Source organism: Pectinophora gossypiella, unplaced genomic scaffold, assembly GCF_024362695.1.
Source record: "Pectinophora gossypiella unplaced genomic scaffold, ilPecGoss1.1 Pgos_31, whole genome shotgun sequence".
NCBI lineage: Eukaryota > Metazoa > Arthropoda > Insecta > Lepidoptera > Gelechiidae > Pectinophora > Pectinophora gossypiella.
This window is the reverse complement of record NW_026063241.1, coordinates 1197411-1221245: the sequence shown is the minus strand read 5'-3', so window position 1 is coordinate 1221245 and position 23835 is coordinate 1197411. Positions and strand designations below refer to the sequence as shown.

General features: G+C 38.1%; 1 protein-coding gene across 1 annotated transcript; it reads right to left on the bottom strand.

Annotated features, from left to right (window-relative positions):
- Positions 1-5775: 5775 nt before the first annotated feature.
- Positions 5776-9041, bottom strand: LOC126380905 (uncharacterized). Its single transcript, XM_050030482.1, has 3 exons — positions 8838-9041; positions 7660-8485; positions 5776-5851 (listed from the first exon to the last, which is right to left on the bottom strand). The coding sequence occupies exons 1-2, from the start codon at positions 9025-9027 to the stop codon at positions 7671-7673; spliced, it is 1005 nt and encodes a 334-aa protein (XP_049886439.1). The 5' UTR covers positions 9028-9041; the 3' UTR covers positions 5776-5851; positions 7660-7670.
- Positions 9042-23835: the final 14794 nt, after the last annotated feature.

Below are 23835 nucleotides of genomic sequence, written 5' to 3'. Positions count from 1 at the left end.
AGTCCTCTTAAGCTGTGTACGTCGCAGGCGCTCGCAGAGAAATGAAAAAGTTTCACCGGTCTCGACGCCTTATATAGGGTCGGTGATTTCTGAGGTTTAGTGCTTCGGGGGTACAACTAATAATATATATAATATAATTTTTAAGTATGGTTATCTTGTATTGAACCAATTATAATACTCTAAATGTTTTAAGTGTTATCTTGAATAAGTTATGTATCTTGTCTACCAATGGTGTAGATGACCTCTGTGATATCGAGTACTACTGTCTCATAGGTACTTCTTGATGAACAGGGTAAACATGAAGTGCTTCTGTCATCTAATTATCTGAACTTGTCAAATTATTTCAGAGTTTATTATTTTTTACTTTTCTATGCCATTCTGCGGTTATATTTCACTGGTTCTCTTTGTTTTATTATAAAACTGCTCATTTCATTCGCTGATAGTAAGTTATCAACCGCAACATAAGTCAAGAACCCGACTTACAAAAAGAAACAAAATTTAAAGGTTTTTGTAATTCGTGTTCTTGGCTTATGTTGCGGTTGATAACTTACTATCAGCGAATGAAATGAGCAGTTTTATTATAAAACAAAGAGAACCAGTGAAATATAACCGCAGAATGGCATAGAAAAGTAAATAATTAACTCGGAAATAATTTGACAAGTTCAGATAATTACATGACAAGCACTTCATGTTTACCCTGTTCATCAAGAAGTACCCATGACACAGTAGTACTCGATATCACAGAGGTCATCTACACCATTGGTAGACAAGATACATAACTTATTCAAGATAACACTTAAAACATTTAGAGAATTATAATTGGTTTACTACAAGATAACCATACTTAAAAATGATATTATATATATTATAACAGTACATAATCCCTTCTCACAGTCTCTGTTAAGTGGTGTTAATAATGTTATCTTCTCCGAATGATACTTACAATATAAGATGATGATAATGTACCCTAACAATAAAAACAGAAAGAGTGTTAAGAGAGTACAGGCAAAGATAGCCTTATTATAGTAAGCAATTTCTTCCAAATTACTCTAATCTTATTATAATTCAAGCTTCCAACGTATGGGTGATGATTATTGGTACCAACCTAACCAACAAGAGAACACCACTTGGAGAGTCACCTAGTTAAGCACTAGTAGTGAACTGTCTGACTAGAGAATAGACAGACTATTTGTTTCCTTTTAGAGCTATCACAATAGAGGATAGACAATGGAATTGATGTATCAACCCTATTAACATAAAAATCAACCACTAAGACTGTTGCAAAGCGCAAATATACCTATGCCTTATTTTAATACCTAGAGCTATCATTTAGCGGACGGACAGTGGACTTGATGGTACCAACTTAATGTACATAAGAGCTATCACTAGGAAGTTTGCCATTGCTAAGCGCTAATATACCTATTTTACATTTCCATACCTAGAGCTATCACTTAGAGGATAGACAATGGACTTAAAGGCACAATGCACATAAGAGCTACCATTAGGAAGGTCGCCATTGATAAGCGCTAATATACCTATTTCTCATTTCCATACCTAGAGCTATCACTTAGAGGATAGACAATATACTTGAAGGTATCAATGTAATGAACATAAGAGCTACCACTAGGAAGGTCGCCACTGACAAGCGCTAACATACCTATTTCTCATTTCCATACTTAGAGCTATCACTTAGAGGATAGACAATGGACTTGATGGTATCAACCTAATTAACAAAAGATCTACCACCAGGAACGTCGCCATTGCCAAGCGCTAATATACCTATTTATCATTTCCATGCCTAGAGCTATCACTTAGAGGATAGACAATGGACTTGAAGGTATCAACACAATGAATGTAAGAGCTACCACTAAGAAAGTCGCCATTGACAAGCGCTAACATACCTATTTCTCATTTCCATACTTAGAGCTATCACTTAGAGGATAGACAATGGACTTGATGGTATGAACCCTATTAACATAAGAGCTACCACGATTATGGTCGGCATTGGCAAGCGCTATATACCTATTTCTCATTTCCATACTTAGAGCTATCACTTAGAGGATAGACAATGGACTTTATGGTATGAACCCTATTAATATAAGAGCTACCACGATTATGGTCGGCATTAGCAAGCGCTATATACCTATTTCTCATTTCCATACCTAGAGCTATCACTTAGAGGATAGACAATGGACTTGATGGTATCAACTCAAATAACATAAAGCTACCACTACAAGTATCGCCTTTTGCTAAACGCTAGTAGATAGCTAGAACATAGACCAACTATTTTTTATACTTTTATTTCCATGTTTGGTTTGTCACTTGAGGAATCGAAGATAAACCATTGAATTGTCGGGGCTTACCTACCCATGTTGAAACTCAAGATTAGACTAATGCTGAGAAACAATAGACTATTATGTCAAATTGATTATTATAAAATAATGAGAGTACAAATTCTGAAGAAATAACCGACAATTCAAAACCTAAAAGCCTCTGTTCTATTAATCAACCTCAACTGTGCTAGAAATCAAAGTATTAATAGTATGTAATGTCAGAGATTACTTTCAAAAGAGATAACTGTACACAAGACATGGTTAGAGAATACTGCTATTAAATTCTGTCAACCAACATCATAAAATTCAAATAGCACATAAATAATAATGAATAACATTGCCCGAAGAGTGAGTAAACGAGATAGCAACAGGATCTGTGGAACAGAGACAACAGTATCAGCAGGCAGCCCCACAGCCAACAGCATGAACAGAAAGCCCACAAGGAACAGTATCAGCAGGCCGCCCCACAGCCAGCAATAAAAGCAGTGATGCATCCAGTCATGATCAGCAGTGCCATAACCAGCAGTACCAGCAGCCCTACAGCCAGCAGTAGTAGCAGAGCTACAACCAGATGTATTAGCAGTCTCACAGCCATTAGTATCAACAGTGGCCCAGGCAGCAAGGCCGTTTAAGAATAGTACCTCATGAGGAGGAAGAATTCCCTATAAAGTTATAATGGGAAAATTTGCACAAGCAAATATACCTACCTTTATGATATTTACTTTTTCAAAATTTTGGTAAAATTAATTCCGAATGTCTATCACTAAAAGTTTTAGCATTATCATTAAGACATGGGATTCAAATCCTGTCTTTGTTAATCAGGAATAACAATACTAATTCTCAGTATAAATTGAGGTATCTACCTGATAATATTATAACTTCAATGAAAATTTCCTTCAAGTATTACATTCGAAATTGTAAAATATTGATACCTAGTTCGGTTAGATAGAATAGTTGCCCTTTTTATTATTAACTCATAGGTGAAAAGGAAGGAAAAATAGTTCATTATTAACATATAACTTACATCACCATTAGCGTTTTCTCTAAATTATGTTGTTGTAGATTTATTATGTTGTTGCTGATCAGCCCAAAACACAGTTTACAATTAATATAAAAATTACAACAATAATGTCCCTCCACTTAATCAATCGGAACCAAACTGCAGTGGAGAAGTAACAATAATATTTTCATGATAAATATATGTTTATCCTATTTTTCGGTTAGTGTTGTAACGTAAATCAGGCAGGTCCCTTCACTAAATAACCTGACATATTAAATCTTCAGGATGGGTACGAGAAGTGAATCCCTGTGCAAACAACAGGATCATGTTAAGTTAGGTTAAAGGAAAGGATGATTTTTACGAACGATGATAATATACCTACACGACCGATAATCAATAAATTAATGTTATCCTTATATGTAACTGCATACCTAAGGGTAAAATATGTTTTATTCATTTATTTATTTTTTCCAGTAAATGATAGGACGTTACTATTACTGTCCTAAAAACAAATTCAATAATTATTACACTAAAGAGATAGCTGCGTAAACAATGTTACGTGTGTTAATGTGTTGTGTGTACGTTGTTCTATCATCTGATTGGTGGGTGAAAGGTTGCATAGAGGAATAGGAAAAAAAATCCACAACAAGTTATATTTATTATTACCACATAAAAAAATATACTAAATGTTATTACCAAGCCCATATGGTCGATATTAGGTAATACACAATAACGTGGGCTCAGGTAATCTATTTTAATAAAAACAAAATCTTAATTATTCCGAAGATAATTATCACACAAGTACATAATGTAAATGCATTTCCCCTCTTTATACTTTCAGCCTCATTTAACAATATCTTATAATAAAGAGGAAAGTTTAGTTCAGTGGTTCTGAATATTTTAATGAAAAAGGTCATTTGAATAAATGTATCGAAATTCTTACTTGCACTTATATTTAACTATTAAAAGAAACTTACCTGTAAGGGAAGTTCAATAGTAATTATACGAGCTGGTTCTTCCGAAAGATTATTTACTTGTAGTAGTGCCCTTGTATCGCTGTCGTCACAAATTTTAAAGCCTCTAATTATGAAAAAAGGAGACATAAAATGGCAACACTATTACCCGCCATTTCCACACCGTACTCGAGCCCAAACGTCATTTAAGTTTAAAGCAGGAATATCAATTTTATTTTCACTTTCAACAGGATAGGGGTGATAAGGAAACTTATTATTGTAGTTTTCTAGTAACTAATGGGAAGGGTGGGTTTATCCCATAATCTTTCGGAAGAACCAGCTCGTATAATTACTATTGAACTTCCCTTACAGGTAAGTTTCTTTTAATAGTTAATTATACTTCGCTGGTTCTTCCGAAAGATTATTTACTTGTAGATGTTAAGAGCATGAAAATAAATTGTAACTTTTAATATTTTTCTCTTTTTTATTATTATTATTTAATATTTTTTAACAAAAGTAGAAAATAAACCATAATCAACATGAGATTACAATGTTTAGCTCTCAATAATAGCTCTAGCAAAACCGTCTTCTAGAGAGTCCTCAACAACAGACCTGTTATAAAAATCAGCAAAAACGCGAGAAGTGGCAGACCAGCCTGCGGTCTTACGGATCAGTTGCAAGCTGACTCCACGACGGCTCGCTGCCGACGTGGCGGCGTGCCGCGTACTATGGCCACTGAATATTGTAGTGTCCACTCCGCTGAATTCCAGCGTACACTTTATCCATTTGCTCAAAGTCTGAGAAGACACTCTAGAATACGGTCTTTTAAAACTAATAAATAAATGATTTACATTAATCGGCCTCAATGATTCAGTTCTATTTAAATATGATACAAGTGTTTTTGCTGGACAAATTTCAGGCTTTTCATCAAAAAATGGAAGTATTAATAGAGGTTGAGATCGATTTACTCCTGAGGTTTTGATCATGTCTGGTATCTTAATTAAGATTCTTGTATTATTTATTTCGATATTGGGTAATTTAATAAGAGACAGTGTCTGAACGCGGTGAGCAGTTACTAATGCTAGCAATGTAATCAACTTTTTCGAAATTAATTCAAAAGTTATTTCTTCATTTGGATATAAACTACTTAGTTTGTCCAGAACAATAGATGGGTCCCAGGTATAATCATATCTAGGCAGAGCAGGTGTACGTCTATATACCCCTTTTAGAAAACGAGATATTAATTCATCGTCCATCTGTTTCCCTAAAATCAAAACCAAAGCTGACCTATAGCAATTTAAGGTTCCATATTTTGCACCTCTATTACAAATAATTGCAAGAAATCTTAAAATTATCTTAATTGATGTATTGTAACAATCATAACTGTTTTTTATACAAAATAGATTCCACTCTTTTAAGGCTGATTGGTACTGTTTATAAGTATTTGCTGATAGAGAATCTAACAATATTTCTAAGGCCTCGGTAGTTGCTCCTCTTCTCAGTAACGCTGCCCGCACAAAACTCCTGCCATCAAAGACAGCGTTTTGTATTGTGGGTGCCGTTCTCTGAAAGGAGATGACAATAAATTAGGATAAGGATCCAACGTAACTAAATCTGAAATACAGATTTTATTAAAAAGCGGAAACCAAGGCTGATTAGGCCACCGAGGAGCAACTACGATCCCAGTTGCTTTGTCTGAAATAATTTTTGATAAAACTTTTACTAATAAACAAAACGGTGGAAACGCATAAAAATAATAATCTTTCCAATTCAGTGTAAAAGCGTCCACGATGAAAGAGCCTGGATCACCGTGCCAGGATGCGTATGTGTCGCATTTGTGGTTTAATCGACTTGCAAATAAATCAATATCAGGAGTAGAAAACCTATTTATAATTTTTATGTATGCGCAAGTGTCCAGTTGCCATTCTGTATCTAAATACTGTTTACGAGATTCAGAATCTGCAATCGCATTATCTATTGACGATATATAGGACGCAAACACAAAATTGTTTTGCTCCTCGCAAAGGTCCCAAATATTTTTGGCAATCTTATTAAGGTGAACGTACTGGACGCCACCCATCCTGTTAATGTAAGAAACAGCCGTTGTATTGTCTACTCGAATAATAATTTCTGAATCGTAAATGTTTCTTGTAAAAATTTGTATGCCAAAAAAAGCAGCAATCAATTCTAATTCATTTATATGCTTTTTAGATTCACTTATAGACCAAAGACCACTTGCCCGTTTATCTCCACAGCTAGCCCCCCAACCAGTGCGCGATGCGTCCGAATAAATTTCTAATACAAAATTATTTTGTCTAATGATGTTAAATGTTGTATCAATTTTTGATAACCACCACTGAATATCTTCTTGAAGATTATGAGGGATTTTAAGATGTTTATCGTAATCGTCATCGTCTTTTAAATTTAAATACTTCACTCGTTCAAACATTTTAGTATGTGACCATCCATAAGCAACTGCAGGGCATGCTGAACTAAGTAAACCCAAGACTCGAGCAAAGGATCTTATAGAGCAAGATTCGACTTCTAAAAGCCATAATAACTCGGATTTTATTCGTAACCGCTTCTCAGTCGTCAAAGAAAGGGTTAATTTTTTCGAATTTAATATGAAACCAAGAAATTTGCAACATTTGCTTGGGTATAAAACACTTTTCTTATAATTTATTACAAATCCTAAATATGTCAAAACATTATTTGTGGTATTTAAATTCTCTTTACATTGTTCATATGTTTTTCCTATTAGTAGTAAGTCGTCCAAGTAATAAACAGATAAATATCCCAACCGACGCAAGTATTGCATAACCGGTTTCATTAATTTAGTAAAAACAAACGGAGCAACATTGAGACCAAAAGGCAACACTGAAAATTCATATAATTTTGATTTGTATTGAAACCTTAAATATTTTCTATGGTTTTTAGTGATATTAATAAGAAAATATGCATCCTTTAAATCAATTGTACACATGTTACAATCTCTGGTTATCAACTTTACGGCAGTTCGGAGATCTTCCAATTTGAAATGAGACGTATCAATAAACGTATTTAATGATTTAAGATTAAGAATTAAACGTTTATCACCATTAGGTTTGCTGATCAAAAATATTTTTGATATGAATTGTCCCGTACACGGTAAGCATTCATTTATGGCTCCGATAGAAACGAGCCTATCTATTTCTTTTGTAAACTGTTTATCTTCTTCGATATTATGGGGATAAGTAACCAATGGTACACCTTGATATACTGGACGACTGAAAGGTATTTGATAACCTTTAACCCAAGAAAGAATTGTGTTGTCGTTCGTTATTTGACACCATCGAGAATAAAAATACTTGATCCTCCCAGCGTGCTGGATTACCTGGTCGTCCTCTAAGACCGCTTGGCTTGTTGAGGGCGCTGGCTCGTCTGCGCCCGACGCGGGGCTGCTGAGGACGTTGGCGCTGCAGGACGGCGCTCGCGATACGCGCCTGCCGTCATGGTGTTCAGTGGCCGGTGAGACGAGCCCCTCCAGTTTAAAGTCGCTGGGGCGGTATATGAATTATTAGACGCCTTACTGTTCGGTCTCTGATGTGAAGACGAAGCTTTTTGTGGCTTAACTTTAATGTCAGTAGCTGACTTTGAACACGCCTTAACAGCTTTTAATTTGTCGGGTAACACTTCGCCGAATAAAAAATTATCTCGAGGTATGTCTTTTATGGCATCTTTAGTATTTTTATTTAACCCTTGTCCTAAAAGTGATCTTCTGGTCAACGACTCTAAATAGTGAAGATCCGTTAATATTTGTCCGCCATCACCCATATATTTAATTATTTTTTCCCGCAATTGTTTGTCGGGTATTTTAAGAGCTACGTCAATAGCTTTACCAATGCAAGTAATGCCAGCTCCAAGTTGAGCCTGTTTTTGTTCTAGTTTAGAATCTCTTTTCACGGCGGTTTCTTGAACAGCAGCTTTTATTTCATCGTTCAGTTTTGGAGGAAGCAAGAAAGTACAGTTGGAAGGTGGCAAATATTGTTTTATTAAGTCAGAACGATTTTCTTTTTTAATTCCTTTCTGTAAAATATTATTCCAACGAACTGCTAAGTGAGAATGTATTTCTTCTCCAAAATCTTTGCTCAGAGTTGGATCTTCGCCGAAAACCGAGAATATATCGTCATCGTCCTTGTTTTCCGAATGAATTTCAGCAACTGAAAAAATATCATAACATATTACATGTTGTGGCAATATATCGACATAATATATATCGTATTAATCTTTGCGTATGACATCCAGTCAATACTTGCAACGTTAATTTTAAAAAAAAAATAATAATCGTAGTGCAGCTTAGTATAAGACATTACGTGTGACATTCAGTCGACACTTGTAACGCTTTGTTATGAAGTTGCGTATGCCATACAGACAATACTTGCAACCATCGCTTGTCACTAAAATGTGGGTACATTGATATTTTTCAGAAGTGTAGATACCGATAACAAAAATTCTAATTTTGAATAACATGATGGGTCATGTTGTACATATACGAGTATTTACTTTACTAACCGTTATCTGTTTCGTCGACTTGTTCACCATTCGAGGATTCACTGGAAATCACGCGACGTACTCGTTTTCGCGGTGAAGGTGAATCCGATGATGATGAATCCGATGTACATGATTCTAATGTTGCACGTACACGTTTTCGTTTGGTTAATTTGTTCTTCAGGTAACGAATTTTTTCACGAATTTTTTCCATTTCTGGTGTGTGTGAACAACAGCGCACAAGAACAAAGAATGGCGTTTGGGCTCGAGTACGGTGTGGAAATGGCGGGTAATAGTGTTGCCATTTTATGTCTCCTTTTTTCATAATTAGAGGCTTTAAAATTTGTGACGACAGCGATACAAGGGCACTACTACAAGTAAATAATCTTTCGGAAGAACCAGCGAAGTATAATTAAAGTTCAAAGTGTTGTTAGAAAAAGGATCAATGTGAGATATATTATTATTATAACCGGCCAAACAGCGACGAAAGAAATTGTTAGAAGTATAATTAGTGTGGTAAGAAGGTATTGCGAACAAGTTGTTAGTTCTTCGAATGGTTTTGCGAGGAGTTTTGAATTTTATTTCCTCTAGAAGGCTAGGGGAGTCTACGAGGTTATTTAGGATTTTATACAGGTACATGTAATCGAATTGGTCTCGCCTTAATTTTAGAGGTAAAAGATTGTGATGTTTTAAGGATTCTAAATAGTTTACATAGTTATGACCTGTTCTATAATCAAGAGCCCTTATAAACTTTTTTTGTATTTTTTCTAAGCGATCAATATGACATACACTAAAGGGGTTCCAGACTACAGAACAAAACTCAACTATGGACCGTACTAAACTAAAGTATATAGTTTTATATGTTATGCTTTGTTTGAAAGGTTTACAAGCTCGTAAGATGAAACCCAGTTGTTTAAAAGCTTTATTGATAGTAATATCATAGTGTTCCTTAAAGGATAATTCATGGTCCAATTGTACTCCCAAATCTCTAACTGAGTTAACTCTTGTGATGTGTTGGCCATATAATTCATAATTATATAAAATAGGTTTTTTCTTTCGAGTGTAAGTTATAATATAACATTTGTCAGAATTTAAAAAAAGTTGGTTATTGGAACAGTATGTAACTAGCGAAGTAATGTCGGTTTGAAGTTTATCACAATCTGATTTATTTTGAATAATTCTAAAGAATTTTGCATCATCAGCGTATAATAGTTGATTACTGTAATTAGTGCTGTTACCAATATCGTTGATATATATCGTAAACATCAGGGGCCCGAGATGGGAACCCTGTGGGACACCTGAAGGTACGTTTTGGAAGTCAGAGATAAAACCTCGTAAAGAAACTGCCTGTGATCTATTTGATATGTACGATTTTATCCAGCGGAGCAGATCGCCGTGTATTCCGGCCTTCCAGAGCTTTTCTAGAAGTAAGTCGTGACCAATTTTGTCAAAAGCCTTAGAGAAGTCTGAATAAAAGACATCTACCTGCAGACGTTGATCCATGGCTTTAAATAAGTAATTTGTAAAAGTTAAGAGATTCGATTCTACAGACCGACCCCGTAAGAAACCGTGTTGTGTTGGTGATATAAAGTTTTTCAATCTAGCCGCCAATTGGTTTGTTACAATTTTTTCTAAAATTTTACCGAATACGCATAATTTTGATATTGGTCTATACTGGGTGACATCACTGGTTTTATCATTTTTTGGAATAGGTGTAATAAGAGCCGTTTTCCATATATCAGGAAACGAGCCTTCTGATAACGACTTAGTGTATATATAGGTTATTGGAATTGTAAGCTCTTTGTAACATATAGAAACTAGTAGGGGATGAATACCATCGTGACCTGCCCCTTTTTTGGTATTTACGTTTTTAAGCTCTTTTTCAACTATTTTAAAGTTTAAGTTAATATTGTTTATGTCTATAGCGCTATCTGATGGAGAAGAATGAAAATACCTGTCACTGTTGTTATTACTTGTAGGTTCTATAAACACTGAGTTAAAATATGTATTAAATAGGTTGCAGATTTCTTTCCCATCGGTAGAAGTGATATTTTGGTATGATAACTGATACGGTATATCTCGGTTTTTCATTTTAGACTTCATATATGTATAAAAGTATTGAGGAGAGATTTTTATTTTATCTTCAGTGAGTTTAGTATAGGTATTATAACAAGTACGTTCAAGTTTGATGGCGCGAGCACGCAGCAGTTTGAAAAGTTGATAGTCAAGGGGACAGCGGTATTTTTTCCAGATTCGGTGATATTTACGTTTCTCATTAAGAACCTTTATGAGAGGTTTTGTAACCCAAGGCTCATATCGACTAGGTGAATGAACTTGTTTTTTAGGTACGTGTAACTCAATCAAATCATTCAATACTGAATAGAAATATGTAACAACAGACTCTAAATTACCTCTGTTTCGAAATTCTCTGAGCCAATTGATTTGTGATAATGCTGTTTTAATTGCTTCAAAATCTGCTAGATAAAAAGAAGGTTTAAAACATTTAGGGTTACTTTTAAAAGGTACAAAATCGCTAATAGAAATGGTGATATCGAGCGCAGGGTGATGCTTTTTATCCTCCGGAGTTATGGGGTGTGTGTTTCGTACGACAGTACAACGTTTATTACAAAAAACTAGGTCAAGCAATCTGCCGTTCATATTCAAAATCCAGTTAAATTGATTAATATGAGAAAAGTGCATGAAATCCGAAGTTATAGAGATAGAATGGTCATCACTAGGATATAAAAACATGCTGTCAGTATTTTCGTCTCGGTACCAACGTCCATAAGTTACATTGAAGTCCCCTAGTATAAGAAAATGGTCGTTTGGGCTTGAGTCTATTGCAGCACTTATCCTGTCATAAAATGTGGACAAACAATCGACGTGATACTCAGTATGAGGTATGTACGTGCATATAATATGCAGCGCATTACGCGCAGTAACATTCCGGAGAGGAGACGGCTCGGGGCGCGGGGAGGCGGCGGCGCGGACGGCGGCAGGCGGCGACGCTCCATGCGAGAAATATATAAATATAAATACATACATTTATATCAGACGTATATATTATAATTAAATATGACATTACATGTAGATATGACAATAGTTTCCAATAAATACTAAAGGATAAAATACGTTATATTAATATCCACACAGCGACTCGTAATGAGCACGTAACAGATTTTTAAAACTCTGAAGAGAATTAGCTATTCTGATGGCGGGAGGTAAAGAATTCCACAGTCGCACAGATTGCACCGTAAAAGACTGCCCATAGAAATCTGTATGGTGAACAGGGCCTACTAACAACATTCTGTTGCAGGATCGAGGCTGTCGATGGTGAACCTCTGTCCTAAGACTAAACCGCTCTTTCAGGTAATTGGGAGTAGAAGGATTGTGAAGGATGTTGAACAGGAGACAAAGGATATGCGAATTACGCCGAAGCCGCACCGGAAGCCACTTGAGTTTCGCTCGGTACTCAGAGATGTGATCGAATTTACGCAGCCCAAACGCGAAGCGAATGGCTGCGTTTTGTAATCTTTCTAGCTTGTTGAGCAACTCCTCAGTGATGTCCAGATAGCAGACATCGGCATAATCGAGGATAGGTAGGAGAAGGGACTGGGCGAGAGCGATTTTAGTCCTGGTGGGCAGAAAGTTACGAAGGCGCCCAAGGGACCGCAGCGACGAGAAAATTTTTCGGCTGACCTCGTTGATCTGCCGAGTCCAAGACAAGTTACTGTCGAAATATATACCCAGGTTTTTGACAGTCTCACAAAACGGTATAACGGTGCCCATGAAAGAAACTGGAGAAAGATGGGGTTTGTCGATGCGAGCAAGCTGCCCGCGAGACCCAACAATTATGGTTTGCGAGTTACAAGGATTAACGGCAAGCCCGTGAGAGGTTGCCCAAGACGCAATGGATACTAAATCGCCATTAATCTCGCTGACAGCCCGCCCGATAGCATCTACAGTTGCCTGAGCATAAATCTGCAGATCATCTGCATATAAGTGGTAGGAACAGGTAAGGTTATGGGATATGGAGTTAATGAAGATGGAAAAAAGAAGTGGGGAAAGGACACCACCCTGCGGGACACCCGCAGTAATATTGCACCAGTCAGACAGCTTGCCATCCACTTTGACCTGCTGCCGACGGTCACTGAATAACTGCGGAACCAGTCCGTGACAGGGGAGGAGATATTCAACAATTTAAGGAAGGAAAGAAGGACATCAAAATCGACACTGTTGAAAGCATTGCTGAAGTCAAGAAGGCCAAGCACTGTAACTTTTTGGTGTTCCATACCAAAACGGATATCATCGGAAACTTTAACAAGCGAAGTAACAGTACTGTGCCCCGGACGGAAACCAGATTGCAACACGTTCATTAGCTGATTCTTGGAGAGGAAGCTATATAACTGGTGATGTACTAACCGTTCAAGCACCTTGGATAGAAAAGGAAGAATGGAAATGGGACGAAAATGGGATAAGGAGGATGGACAACTAGTTTTAGGTATTGGTACCACAAGAGCTAGTTTCCAAGCACTGGGGAAGGTCGAGGAAAACAACGAGAAATTAAGGATGTGCGTGATAACGGGAAAAACAATATCAAGGATGGGGATAATCATCTTGCGGCTGACATCGTCGCATCCAACAGCGTTTGAGGAGATGGATAGGATATGTTTCCTCACATCACTCTCCGAGACTGGAGTGAATACTAAGGGATTAGCGGAAGCAGTCACGGAGTTTTCCAAACGTTGGAGGGTGAGAGACTTGGTAGCTGAGTCAAAAGTAGCAGCCCCAGAAGTGAAATGTCTATTAAGCGCTTGGACATCTACGTCAAAAGGAGAATCAGTCTTGGTTTTACCAATCCCGAGAGAGTTAAGAAATTTCCATACCTGAGGTGGATCCCCGTTAGCAACCGAAGCATAGATGTGGCGACGCTGAGCATCCCTGCACGCAGTGTTACTGCGATTCCTGGCATTCCTGTATTTGATACGATTCACCTCAGAAGCATTCAACTTATACGCAGTTTTTGCAGCAGCCTTTCGAGCCATCAACTCACGGAGTTCAACAGTTAGCCATGGAGCTGGGAGATGTTTAAGGAGAATATAGTTTTTTGTTAAAATATCATTATTTTATTCATATACCAGGTGCTATGCCAGGTGATAGCGAATGTACAAAAACCGCACACCCCAATTTAAATAGGTTGTAAGTTTATAGATAAAAAGCACCGAATAGGCACATAGGCATGCTTAGTTTACTTTAATAATTAGTACAGAGCAGTGCAATCATCATCACGCATTAACCAAACCAACTTACGTCGAGTAGGTAGGTATCTACTTCTGTGTAAACCTTACAAAACAAAATATTTAATATTAATAGTCTAATAAATAGTAATATACTAAGTAGGTAAGGTAATAGGTCCCTAAAATCTAGCTAATCTATTTATAAGTAAATAACTCACCATCTTCGATTTTGTCCAAGTTGAGCATACGTATAATCCTTGGGTTTTTTACTTCCACACAAAGATATGCACGCTTCGAGTAGCCACCATGAACAAATTAAATAGAGAGATAATTATTACATCTATCCAACATTCGTCAACATGACTTTTTATTCTAACAAAAATCGACCTTATTATTACTACAAAACGATCGTTAATTGTAGGGTCGTATGCTGACTGACGGAATACCGTGGTAAAACTACGATCACAAATAGACAATCAGCTTTCACTCTACAAATAACGATCACAGTGCAATAATAATAAGGTCGTTTTTTATAAACTTCGTCGGCAATAATTTTGTCTCTGGGTGATCTTGGTTTTACCGTGGTAAAACCACAATCAGCATACGACCCTACAAATAACGATCACAGTACAGTAATAATAGGGTCGATTTTTGGTTGAATAAAAAGTTGAGATTGACGAAAAATTGGTGGATAGATCTAATACCTCTCTAATATCTTTCTAATACCTCTCTTTGAGTGTGCAGCCCGCCGCCGCCGGCACGGCGCAAGTACAGTCACCAAATAAAACGTAGGGATTTACGCTAGTGATTAGTAAGTATATTTATTTAGGACATTAATAAGTAGTCTATATTTGTAGGTAATTAGAATAACACGACAAATCATATTTACGAAGAGTATAGTGTAAATATGTCATCGAAAAATGAAGTTAAATGAAATAACGTAATAGTAATATCAAACCTTGCTTGGAAAAAACTACGTGATTATATTTACACCAAACCGTTACGCTAAAAGATTCGCAGAATAGGCAAGTAGCTGGAGTTACACCAAATAGTAACGCTACAAGATTCGTGGAATAACGAAGTAACTAGACGTACAAACACAGTCGTGTCGTATAATGTCGTGAAACATGTCAGTACGTTTACTTACGACTCGACCATCCTAAAAAACTTTCGTGTAAAATCGACGTAAGTGTTATTATGACTTTACTATATGGGAAAATTACAAAAAAAAAAAAATCACGTATTTATACTATACTTTCTTATTATGGGGGAAAAATATTTTTATCAATGTTGCACAATTTCATTGTTTTTGTAATAATTTCTTCATTTTTACTGATATCATAATGAAAATTTGTGAGAAGGTGTATTCGTGTACGCTGAATTGAATGGTGCAATAAAAAAAATGTCGCTAGTCCACTTACTGCGTTTTTCCACGGGGGGTGCGATAGGATCTCTGGGTCGCAGGTAATCCAATACTGGCTGAATACCCTTGGTGCAGTAATAAAACTACCACTTCCCTGTAACTCTTCTCACGACGACACGGGGTACACCGGCGCGCGCAGCAGGGGTAGCAGAAGTGGTAGATAATAAGTAAAGGAACCGTAGAGGATCCAGCGGGTTGTAGAACCCGAAGGGTGAAGTCGTAGTGTTGAACCCGAAAGGTGAAGTCGTAATGTTGAACCCGAAAGGTGAACCGTAGTGTTGAACCCGAAAGGTAAACCCTGGTTACCGGAATTAGCTATTTCAAGAATTGCCCGAATTTCCAGTCTGACTGCCATATGCCGATTCCTTAGCTTGATTGAAGATGGAAGATGTGGCTGTCAGCAAGTTACATACAACAAAAATGAATTTAGCAAAATAAATTTAGAAAAATAACAAAGAACAAGGGAAATTTATGGTAGGTAGTTGTTTTAAGAAAAACTATCTAAAAAAAAATAGCAAAATGGAATAAGCTAAATAATCAACTAATTAATCAATTGATTTATTCTAAGATGAATAATTTTAACAATAACGATATTAAATGTTTTTGTACATTATATTAATAATGAAAACACCGACGATTGGTAACGAACTAAACTTTATTTACATTTCCACGTTGTATTTATAACCTACGGTGGCGCTAGTAGTTACCGGGTGAGAGCCTTCAGCGCTCCCCATTTGTCCGGCCAAGTAGTTAATGCCATCTGCGGCAAATCCACAATAAGTCACGTGAAAATAAAATAAAAAAGGTGGCTCTAGTAGCGCACTAAACTAAAACCCAAATGTTCATGACAGCTGACAAATGGCAACACCATGGCGTAGATTTTAAAAGAATAAAATGTCAGCTGTCAAGAATGTTTGTGTGCAAAATAGTTTACACGTTAGGAAAGAAATTAATTAGAAGTTTTATTAGAATACAGTGATAAAATAGTTCTAAACTAATTAACAAGACATTTTACAATGATTTTACAATGTAATATGAACCACAAGATTTAAATTATAATAATGCAGCGAGAAAACAAATATCAAACCTAACACTTGGCTTATCCTGACATTACGAATTACGACCTCGTAATTTGTTTAATACAAAATAATGATTCAGACTTCAGTTATCATAAGCAAGTTTCGATTTAATTGTGAATCCAACAATGTAATTTATGAACGATAATATGACATTACTGATACGTGATGAAACAGACATACTTTTTAATGTTCTACCTTCAGCATAATCAGACTAACAAAAAGTGATATTATAATTACAGTTTTACAAAGTTACTGTGATGTGTATTCGGTGTATGCCAGCTTCATATCGTCAAACGATGTCAATTAACAGCTTTGTGAATCGAATTATCTTAAAGAAACCGGTTGCCATACAACCATAAAGTTGAAGTTGATCTTAAAGAAATTATACTCGCTCCTTGTTCGAGAGTTATTTAACAGTGTAGTCTACGTCTCATGCTCCAGCATCGTCACAATTTTCAAAGCTCATATCCAAAGCTAAAAAAAAAAGTTAGTTTCCCGCTTCCTGAACGCAGCTGTCAACTAATGTCATTACGGTTTTTGTGCACCGGCGCGTCACTTCGCCTCCGTAAATAAACAGTATTGTTAGGGAGTTTGACTTCGATAGCTAAAGAGAGAAAATTGGACTGACCTGAAGCTCCTCGTCTGCTGGATTTCGGGGCGCCCCGGTCTCGTTCACCACAGGCAGTGTATATAGTCCTTGTGTGTAAGATTGCACTTGTCTTGTGTCGATAATTTGGAGTAATTGAGCACTTTTGGGAAATAGAAAAGCCTAGAAGGCGTATGAGCTCGTTGAGCCGTTGTGATTCGTTCGACTTGAAAAGTCTTGAGAATGCAATGAGAAAGAGACGTAGTTCAGTCTCTTCACGTTGGCAGCACTGTCGTGTGCGTTTCATTAATGCATTTTGCAAAGCGTTTTGATCATATCCAAAATTCAAATTAGCTATCGATTTGGATGAATAGAAATACATAAATTACGAACTAGAAATAACCGTCTTGTGCTTGTGACAATTGGTTTTAAAAGAAGTACGGAACATGCCGCCGACCATAAAATAATGCTTATTTTATTAAGAAACTATGCTAAACTTAGAATACTACAACATGCAATGAAATAGTAAAAGAAATACCTAATCAATAGGCAACGGGCAGACCTTAACGACAGGTCGCTTGGTTACGGTATTACCGGTGCGCACAGTCACGACGCGAGTAACACCGTCAGAGCCCGGGTGCAGCTGCTGCACGCGCGCCAGGCGCCACTGCAGCGGCGGCAGCGTGTTGTCGATCAACACAACTACAGATCCCTCACGGAGGGGTGTGTTAGGGTCATCGTGAAACCATTTACCACGCTGTTGAAGCTGGTGGAGGTATTCGACACTCCAGCGCTTCCAAAAATGTTGTACAGCTTGTTGAATCACTTGCCACCTGACGAGGCGGTTAGGATTGTCGTGAGTTAGGTTAAACTCGGGGAGTGCATTTAAAGGTTCCCCGATAAGGAAGTGTCCGGGTGTTAGTGGTAACGGATCGGAAGGATCGTTACTGAGGCTGCTGAGTGGCCTTGAATTCAGAACAGCTTCAATCTGACAAATTAATGTGTTAAATTCGTCTTGTGTAAGTGCAAGAGAACCTATGACGCGATGCAAATGAACCTTGAGTGACTTGACCGCGGATTCATATATTCCACCAAAGTGGCTTCCGTAAGGCGGATTAAAATGCCAAGTTATGGACATATCAGTTAAATGATTTTGAATGACAGCGTTGTTCGCTTCATTCTGTAAGAACGAGTAAAGTTCTGAGAGGTAACGATTACAACCTACAAAGTTTTTTCCGTTGTCGGAATAAATGTCCGTACATAACCCTCGACGTGATATGAAACGGCGTAATGCATTTAGGAATGCCTCAGTTGACAATTCTGGAACGAGTTCGAGATGAATAGCTTTAGTTGACATGCAAATAAAGACGCAAACATATGATTTGAATATTTTCGCATTTCGATATTTATTAGATTTAAGATTGAAATGTCCAGCAAAATCAATCCCGACGTGGAGAAATGGACGTAAATTACGAACTCGGGCGGCCGGTAGTGGAGCCATCGGCGGCTGTCGAGCGACCGGTCGCGCGCGGAAGCAACGCACGCAGCGGCGTGTGCGCATACGGACAGCGTCGCGAGCGCAGAGAATCCAGTAAGTTTGTGCAAGTATGCACTGTAAAGTCTGAGGGCCAACGTGTAAGTTTGTCGTATGATAAAAATCTATGAGTAAATTTGTAAAATGATGTCGTTTTGGTAAAATAATCTGATGTCTTGCATCGTAAGGAATGTTGGCATGACTAATTCTGCCGCCGACCCTGAGGAGTCCGACGTCATCAATAAAAGGTTTAAGTCTTTGAAGACGTTGAGTACATCTGTCATCGTCCTTAAGACGAGAGATGTCTTCTGAGAAATGTTCGGATTGAACCAGTGAAATAATGCGGTTGAGAGCCTGTTTGGTCTCTGGAACCGTTACGTGCTGAGAAGCATATGATTCTGTTTTACGACATTTATTGTAAAATCGAAAGATTAGTGCCACGATGCGCAGCATCTTGGGCAGCGAAGAGAATCGCTCGATGAACTCGAGAGTGGGTTCACTCTTTTGAGTGACGAGAGTGTGTTTGCGACGTTCTTCGTCAGTATGACAATTGACGTGAGATATAGGCCATTCGGGCTGCGGTTTAGAGAGCCAGGAGGGTCCATGGAACCATTGTTGATGGTCCAAGCGAGACGGTAGAACACCTCGGGACGCAGGGTCCGCCGGGTTGTCAGCAGAGCGTACATGGTGCCACTGTGCAGCAGGTACGTTACTCGTAGTTTCCGCGATGCGGTTACAAACGTAAGTTCGCCACTTGTCAGGAGATGAGCGCAACCAAGCAAGTGTGATTGACGAATCGCACCAAGCGAAGATTTCGTCGAAAGTTAAATATGAGCTGTAAGCTCTAATTACCTTTTTTATCAGTTTTGATAAAAGCAGAGCACCACATAATTCTAAGCGTGGGATTGAAAGGCGTTTCAAAGGCGCAACCTTTGTCTTGCCAAGAAGAAGATGAGACGTGATGCAACCATCAGCATCTATGACGCGAATGTAGACGCAGGCTGAGTACGCTTTTTCTGAGGCGTCGGAAAAGCCGTGAAGCTGCACGTTGTGCGTGCTTGGAAGAACATGACGAGGTAACGCTATGTTTTGTAGCAGTGGAAGTTCATCAAGAAACTGATACCACAAATCGCAGATTCCTTGTGGAGGAGCGTCGTCCCATCCTACACCGGATACCCACAGAAGTTGAATTAAATGTTTAGCAAACAGAGTTATAGGACTAAGAAAACCTAGAGGATCGTAAATCTTAGCAATTTCTGCAAGCATGATACGCTTTGTACATTTACGCGAAGGCGTATCTGTCTGGTAGGTAAAACTATCCGATTTAGGATTCCACTTGAGTCCAAGTACCTTGACAGACTTGTCAGTGTCAAGAGCTGAAAGTATGAGAGAGTCGTCATAAGTCTCGTCATTGTTAAAAACATGCGATAAGAAATCGGAGCTATTGCTAGTCCATTTGCGGAGTTCGAACGTTCCCGCTTTGCAAATAGACGTAAGTTGACGCTGAAGAGCGAGAGCATCATCTAGGTTGTCAGAACCGGTAACGACATCGTCAACGAAGACATCGTTGAGAAGCACCTGCGAAGCAAGTGGGAATGCGTTGGCTTCATCAATCGCTAATTGACGAAGTGTCCGTAAGGCCAAGAATGGCGCAGAGGCAACGCCGAAAGTCACCGTGCACAGGCGGTATTCCTGTACAGGATCAAGAGGAGAGAATCTCCAGAGAATGCGATGAAAGTCGCGATGTTCTTTACAAATGTTAATGAAGCGATACATCATTTTGATGTCAGCTGTGAATACGATTTTGTGAAGTCTATATTTTAGAAGAACTTCCGATATGTCTTGTTGAAGCTTCTGTCCTGTAAGGAGATTGTCGTTGAGAGAACGACCTGATGTCGTTTTGCACGAGGCATCGAAAACAACACGCAGCTGCGTAGTGACAGCCTTTTGTCGAAGCACGAAGTGATGAGGTATGTAGTAAGGAGATATGTCAGTGTTGACAGAGTCCTTGACAGTCTCCATATGTCCCATGTCTAGGTACTCCTGAAGACATTTATTGTATTCAGCTCGTAAAGCAGGATCACGCGACAGTCGAGCTTCAATTTTGTGTAAGCGAGAAAGAGCGACATGACGAGAATCGCCTAGAGGAGGCGCATTTTCCTTAAAGGGAAGACAAACAGTATATTTACCCAGTGGGTCACGTGTATAAGTATTCACGAAAATTGATTCGCATAAAGCGTCGTCTTTTGAGAGCTGAGTCTCTTCTGGAATGGATTCCAATTCCCAAAACCGTTGGAGTTGGGTGTCCAAAGAACTAGTGCTAAGGTTCGTACTGACACGACCTTGACGTGTATGAGAAATTCTACCATTGAGTAGGTAGCCAAAGATGCTATTCATAGCCACAGGAGTGCCTTGTGGGCCTATGATATTATCATGAAGCAGTATGCTATCACTATAGTCAGACCCCAGTAGGAGCTCAACAGGACGCGCAGAACGCAGTTCTGGGTCTGCCAGATTAAGACCTTGAAGGTGAGTAATTTGCTCAAACGAGCTTGGCACGTTTGGAATGTAATAATAATAATAATAATAACTTTATTGCACAAAATAAGAGAAATACAAAAATATATATTTACTTAAAACTAAAAGTGTGCTTATAAACTAATTAGAATTCAGGAGTTGTACAGGGGTCCCCAAACTAGGCAATGCCTGAATCTTGGGGAACCAGATATTTTTTTTTATTAGAAACTAGCCTTAATTTTACTTACAATGTAAAATTATAACATAAAAAGAAAAGATAACAAAAATAAGCATTACAAAATAAACTGTAGCATAGGTATAAATTGAGGAAGAGGTAAGTAGAAAATTTATTTTATTTTATTTTACGAGGTCTTCAGTAGTGGAATAGTCCAGGGTGAGTAACCAGTCTGTTAACACGGACTTTGCTACCGGAATAGAGCAGTCTACAATACAGCAAGACTTAGTTACTGCATTGTAAGTGCGAGATCTCACAAACTCTCCAAATCTACTCGCGAAAGCCGTGTCAACAGTCGGCAAAGGCACACTGTAAATGCGTTTTTTTAACAGTTCTTTATAAGTGTCAGAATTTAATATGTGTTTGTGGGTGATTATGCATGTCTTTAGAATAAATAACTGTCGAATTGTTAGTACCTTGGCTTCCTTATACAAGGTGTCTGTGGGGTATCTGTAGGGTTTCTTTAGCATTACTTTTAGAACTGATCTTTGTGCTCTCTCTGCATCCTTGATCTTAGTTTTTGCAGCACTACCCCAAACGGAGACACAGTAGCTGGCAACCGACTGACATATAGCTATATAAACAGATCTTAAAAGAGTTTAATCCGCACACGACCTTAGTTTCTTAATTAGTCCTATAGTCTTTCTAATACGTTTTGAAAGGCATTGAATATGAGCATCAAAATTTAAATGTTGATCTATCATGATGCCAAGATACTTGATAACCAACGATGTAACTAGTAATTTTAGGTAAAATAAGCGCTTTAATGAACAACTTAGGTTCTGTTTTATCACGAGGCGTAACTTCGCATAAGACGTATCCACGCGGTCGTTCGTTGCTGTCGCCGATACCAGAGACAGTCATGCTGGTGTGTGCGGGACGTCGCGGCAGGCCGAGCCGCTGCACACAGGACTCCGTGATGAGCGTGGCTTGCGAGCCTTGGTCTACGAGCGCGCGCACGGGGCGCGCCGGACGGCGGGCGTCGTCAGGAGAACGAATGTTAACGAGCGCGGTGGTTAGAAGAACCGTACAGTTATTGTTGTGTGTAGGAACCGAACCCCCATGTAATGAAGTGGGTGAAGCTAAATTATTGCTTGGCGAGTGTAACTCGGGAAGCTTAGAATAATATTCCGCAGTCAGTGTGACATTTGGAACGGGCACATCCTCATGTAATAAGGAGTGGTGCCGCTGAGAGCAAACGCGGCAACTGTGGCGCGAGCTACACTCCTTTGTTTCATGACCGATAAACAAGCAGTTATAACAAATTTTGTTTTCTGTTATAAAACGTTTACGTTCGGCTAAATTAAGTTTTTGAAATTTATCGCACTTGTATAAAGGATGAGAATTGAGTTTACAGTACGCGCATTTAATTTTATTATGAGACTAGCTTTTGCCCGCGACTTCGTCCGCGTGGCGTGTTATATAAGAGAGAGATCTTTGTGTGTGTGGGAGTGCATACTTATGCAGTTTAGATTTTTTCATAAGTACATTTTTTTTTCCCAATAACTCCCATTTTTCAAAATACAGCCAAAAATAAACTTTATATTTACTAAGGTATGCATGCGTGCTAGATTGAATCAATTGATTGAATTGTTTTTTTTTTTAATTGATTGTTCATTGAGTTTTAATTTTAATACACACTTCCTCTCTTCCCTTCAACGTTGCTGTGCCCTATAGGGTCCATGTTTTAGTTCCTATGCCTATGTAACACCCTATTGTACTACATGGAATGCACTAAATAATTTAATTGAATTGAATTGAAAATATCTATCTTACGCGGTTTCGATTTTTTCATACAAATGTTTTTTTCCCACTAACTCCCGTTTCCGTGGGAATTTTGCAATATCCTGTTGCAACTAAGCTTTAAGTTAACTAAGGTACCTGCATGCCAAATTTCAAGCGTCTAACTTAAGCGGTTTAGATTTTTCATACAAAAAGATTTTCCCGCTAATTTCCGTTCCCGTGGGAATTCCGGGAATTCCTTTCTTAGTGCACCTCTACGGTACCTAAGCTATGTCCCTTCCAAATTTCAAATGCCTACGTTTAGCCGTTCAGGCTATGCGTTGATATATGTCAGTCACTGAGTCAGTCAGTTTCTCCTTTTATTTAGATTTGATTTTTTCATACAAATGTTTTTTCCCGCTAACTACCGTTCCCGTGGGAATTTTGTAATATCCTGTTGCAACTAAGCTTTAAGTTTACTAAAGTACCTGCATGCCAAATTTCAAACGTCTAACTTGAGTGGTTTAGATTTTTCATACAAAAGGATTTTCCCGTTAATTCGCGTTCCCGTGGGAATTTGGGAATTCCTTTCTTAGTGCACCTCCACGGTACCTAAGGTACCTGCATGACAAATTTCAAAGGTCTAACTTGAATGGTTTAGATTTTTCATACAAAAGGATTTTCCCGCT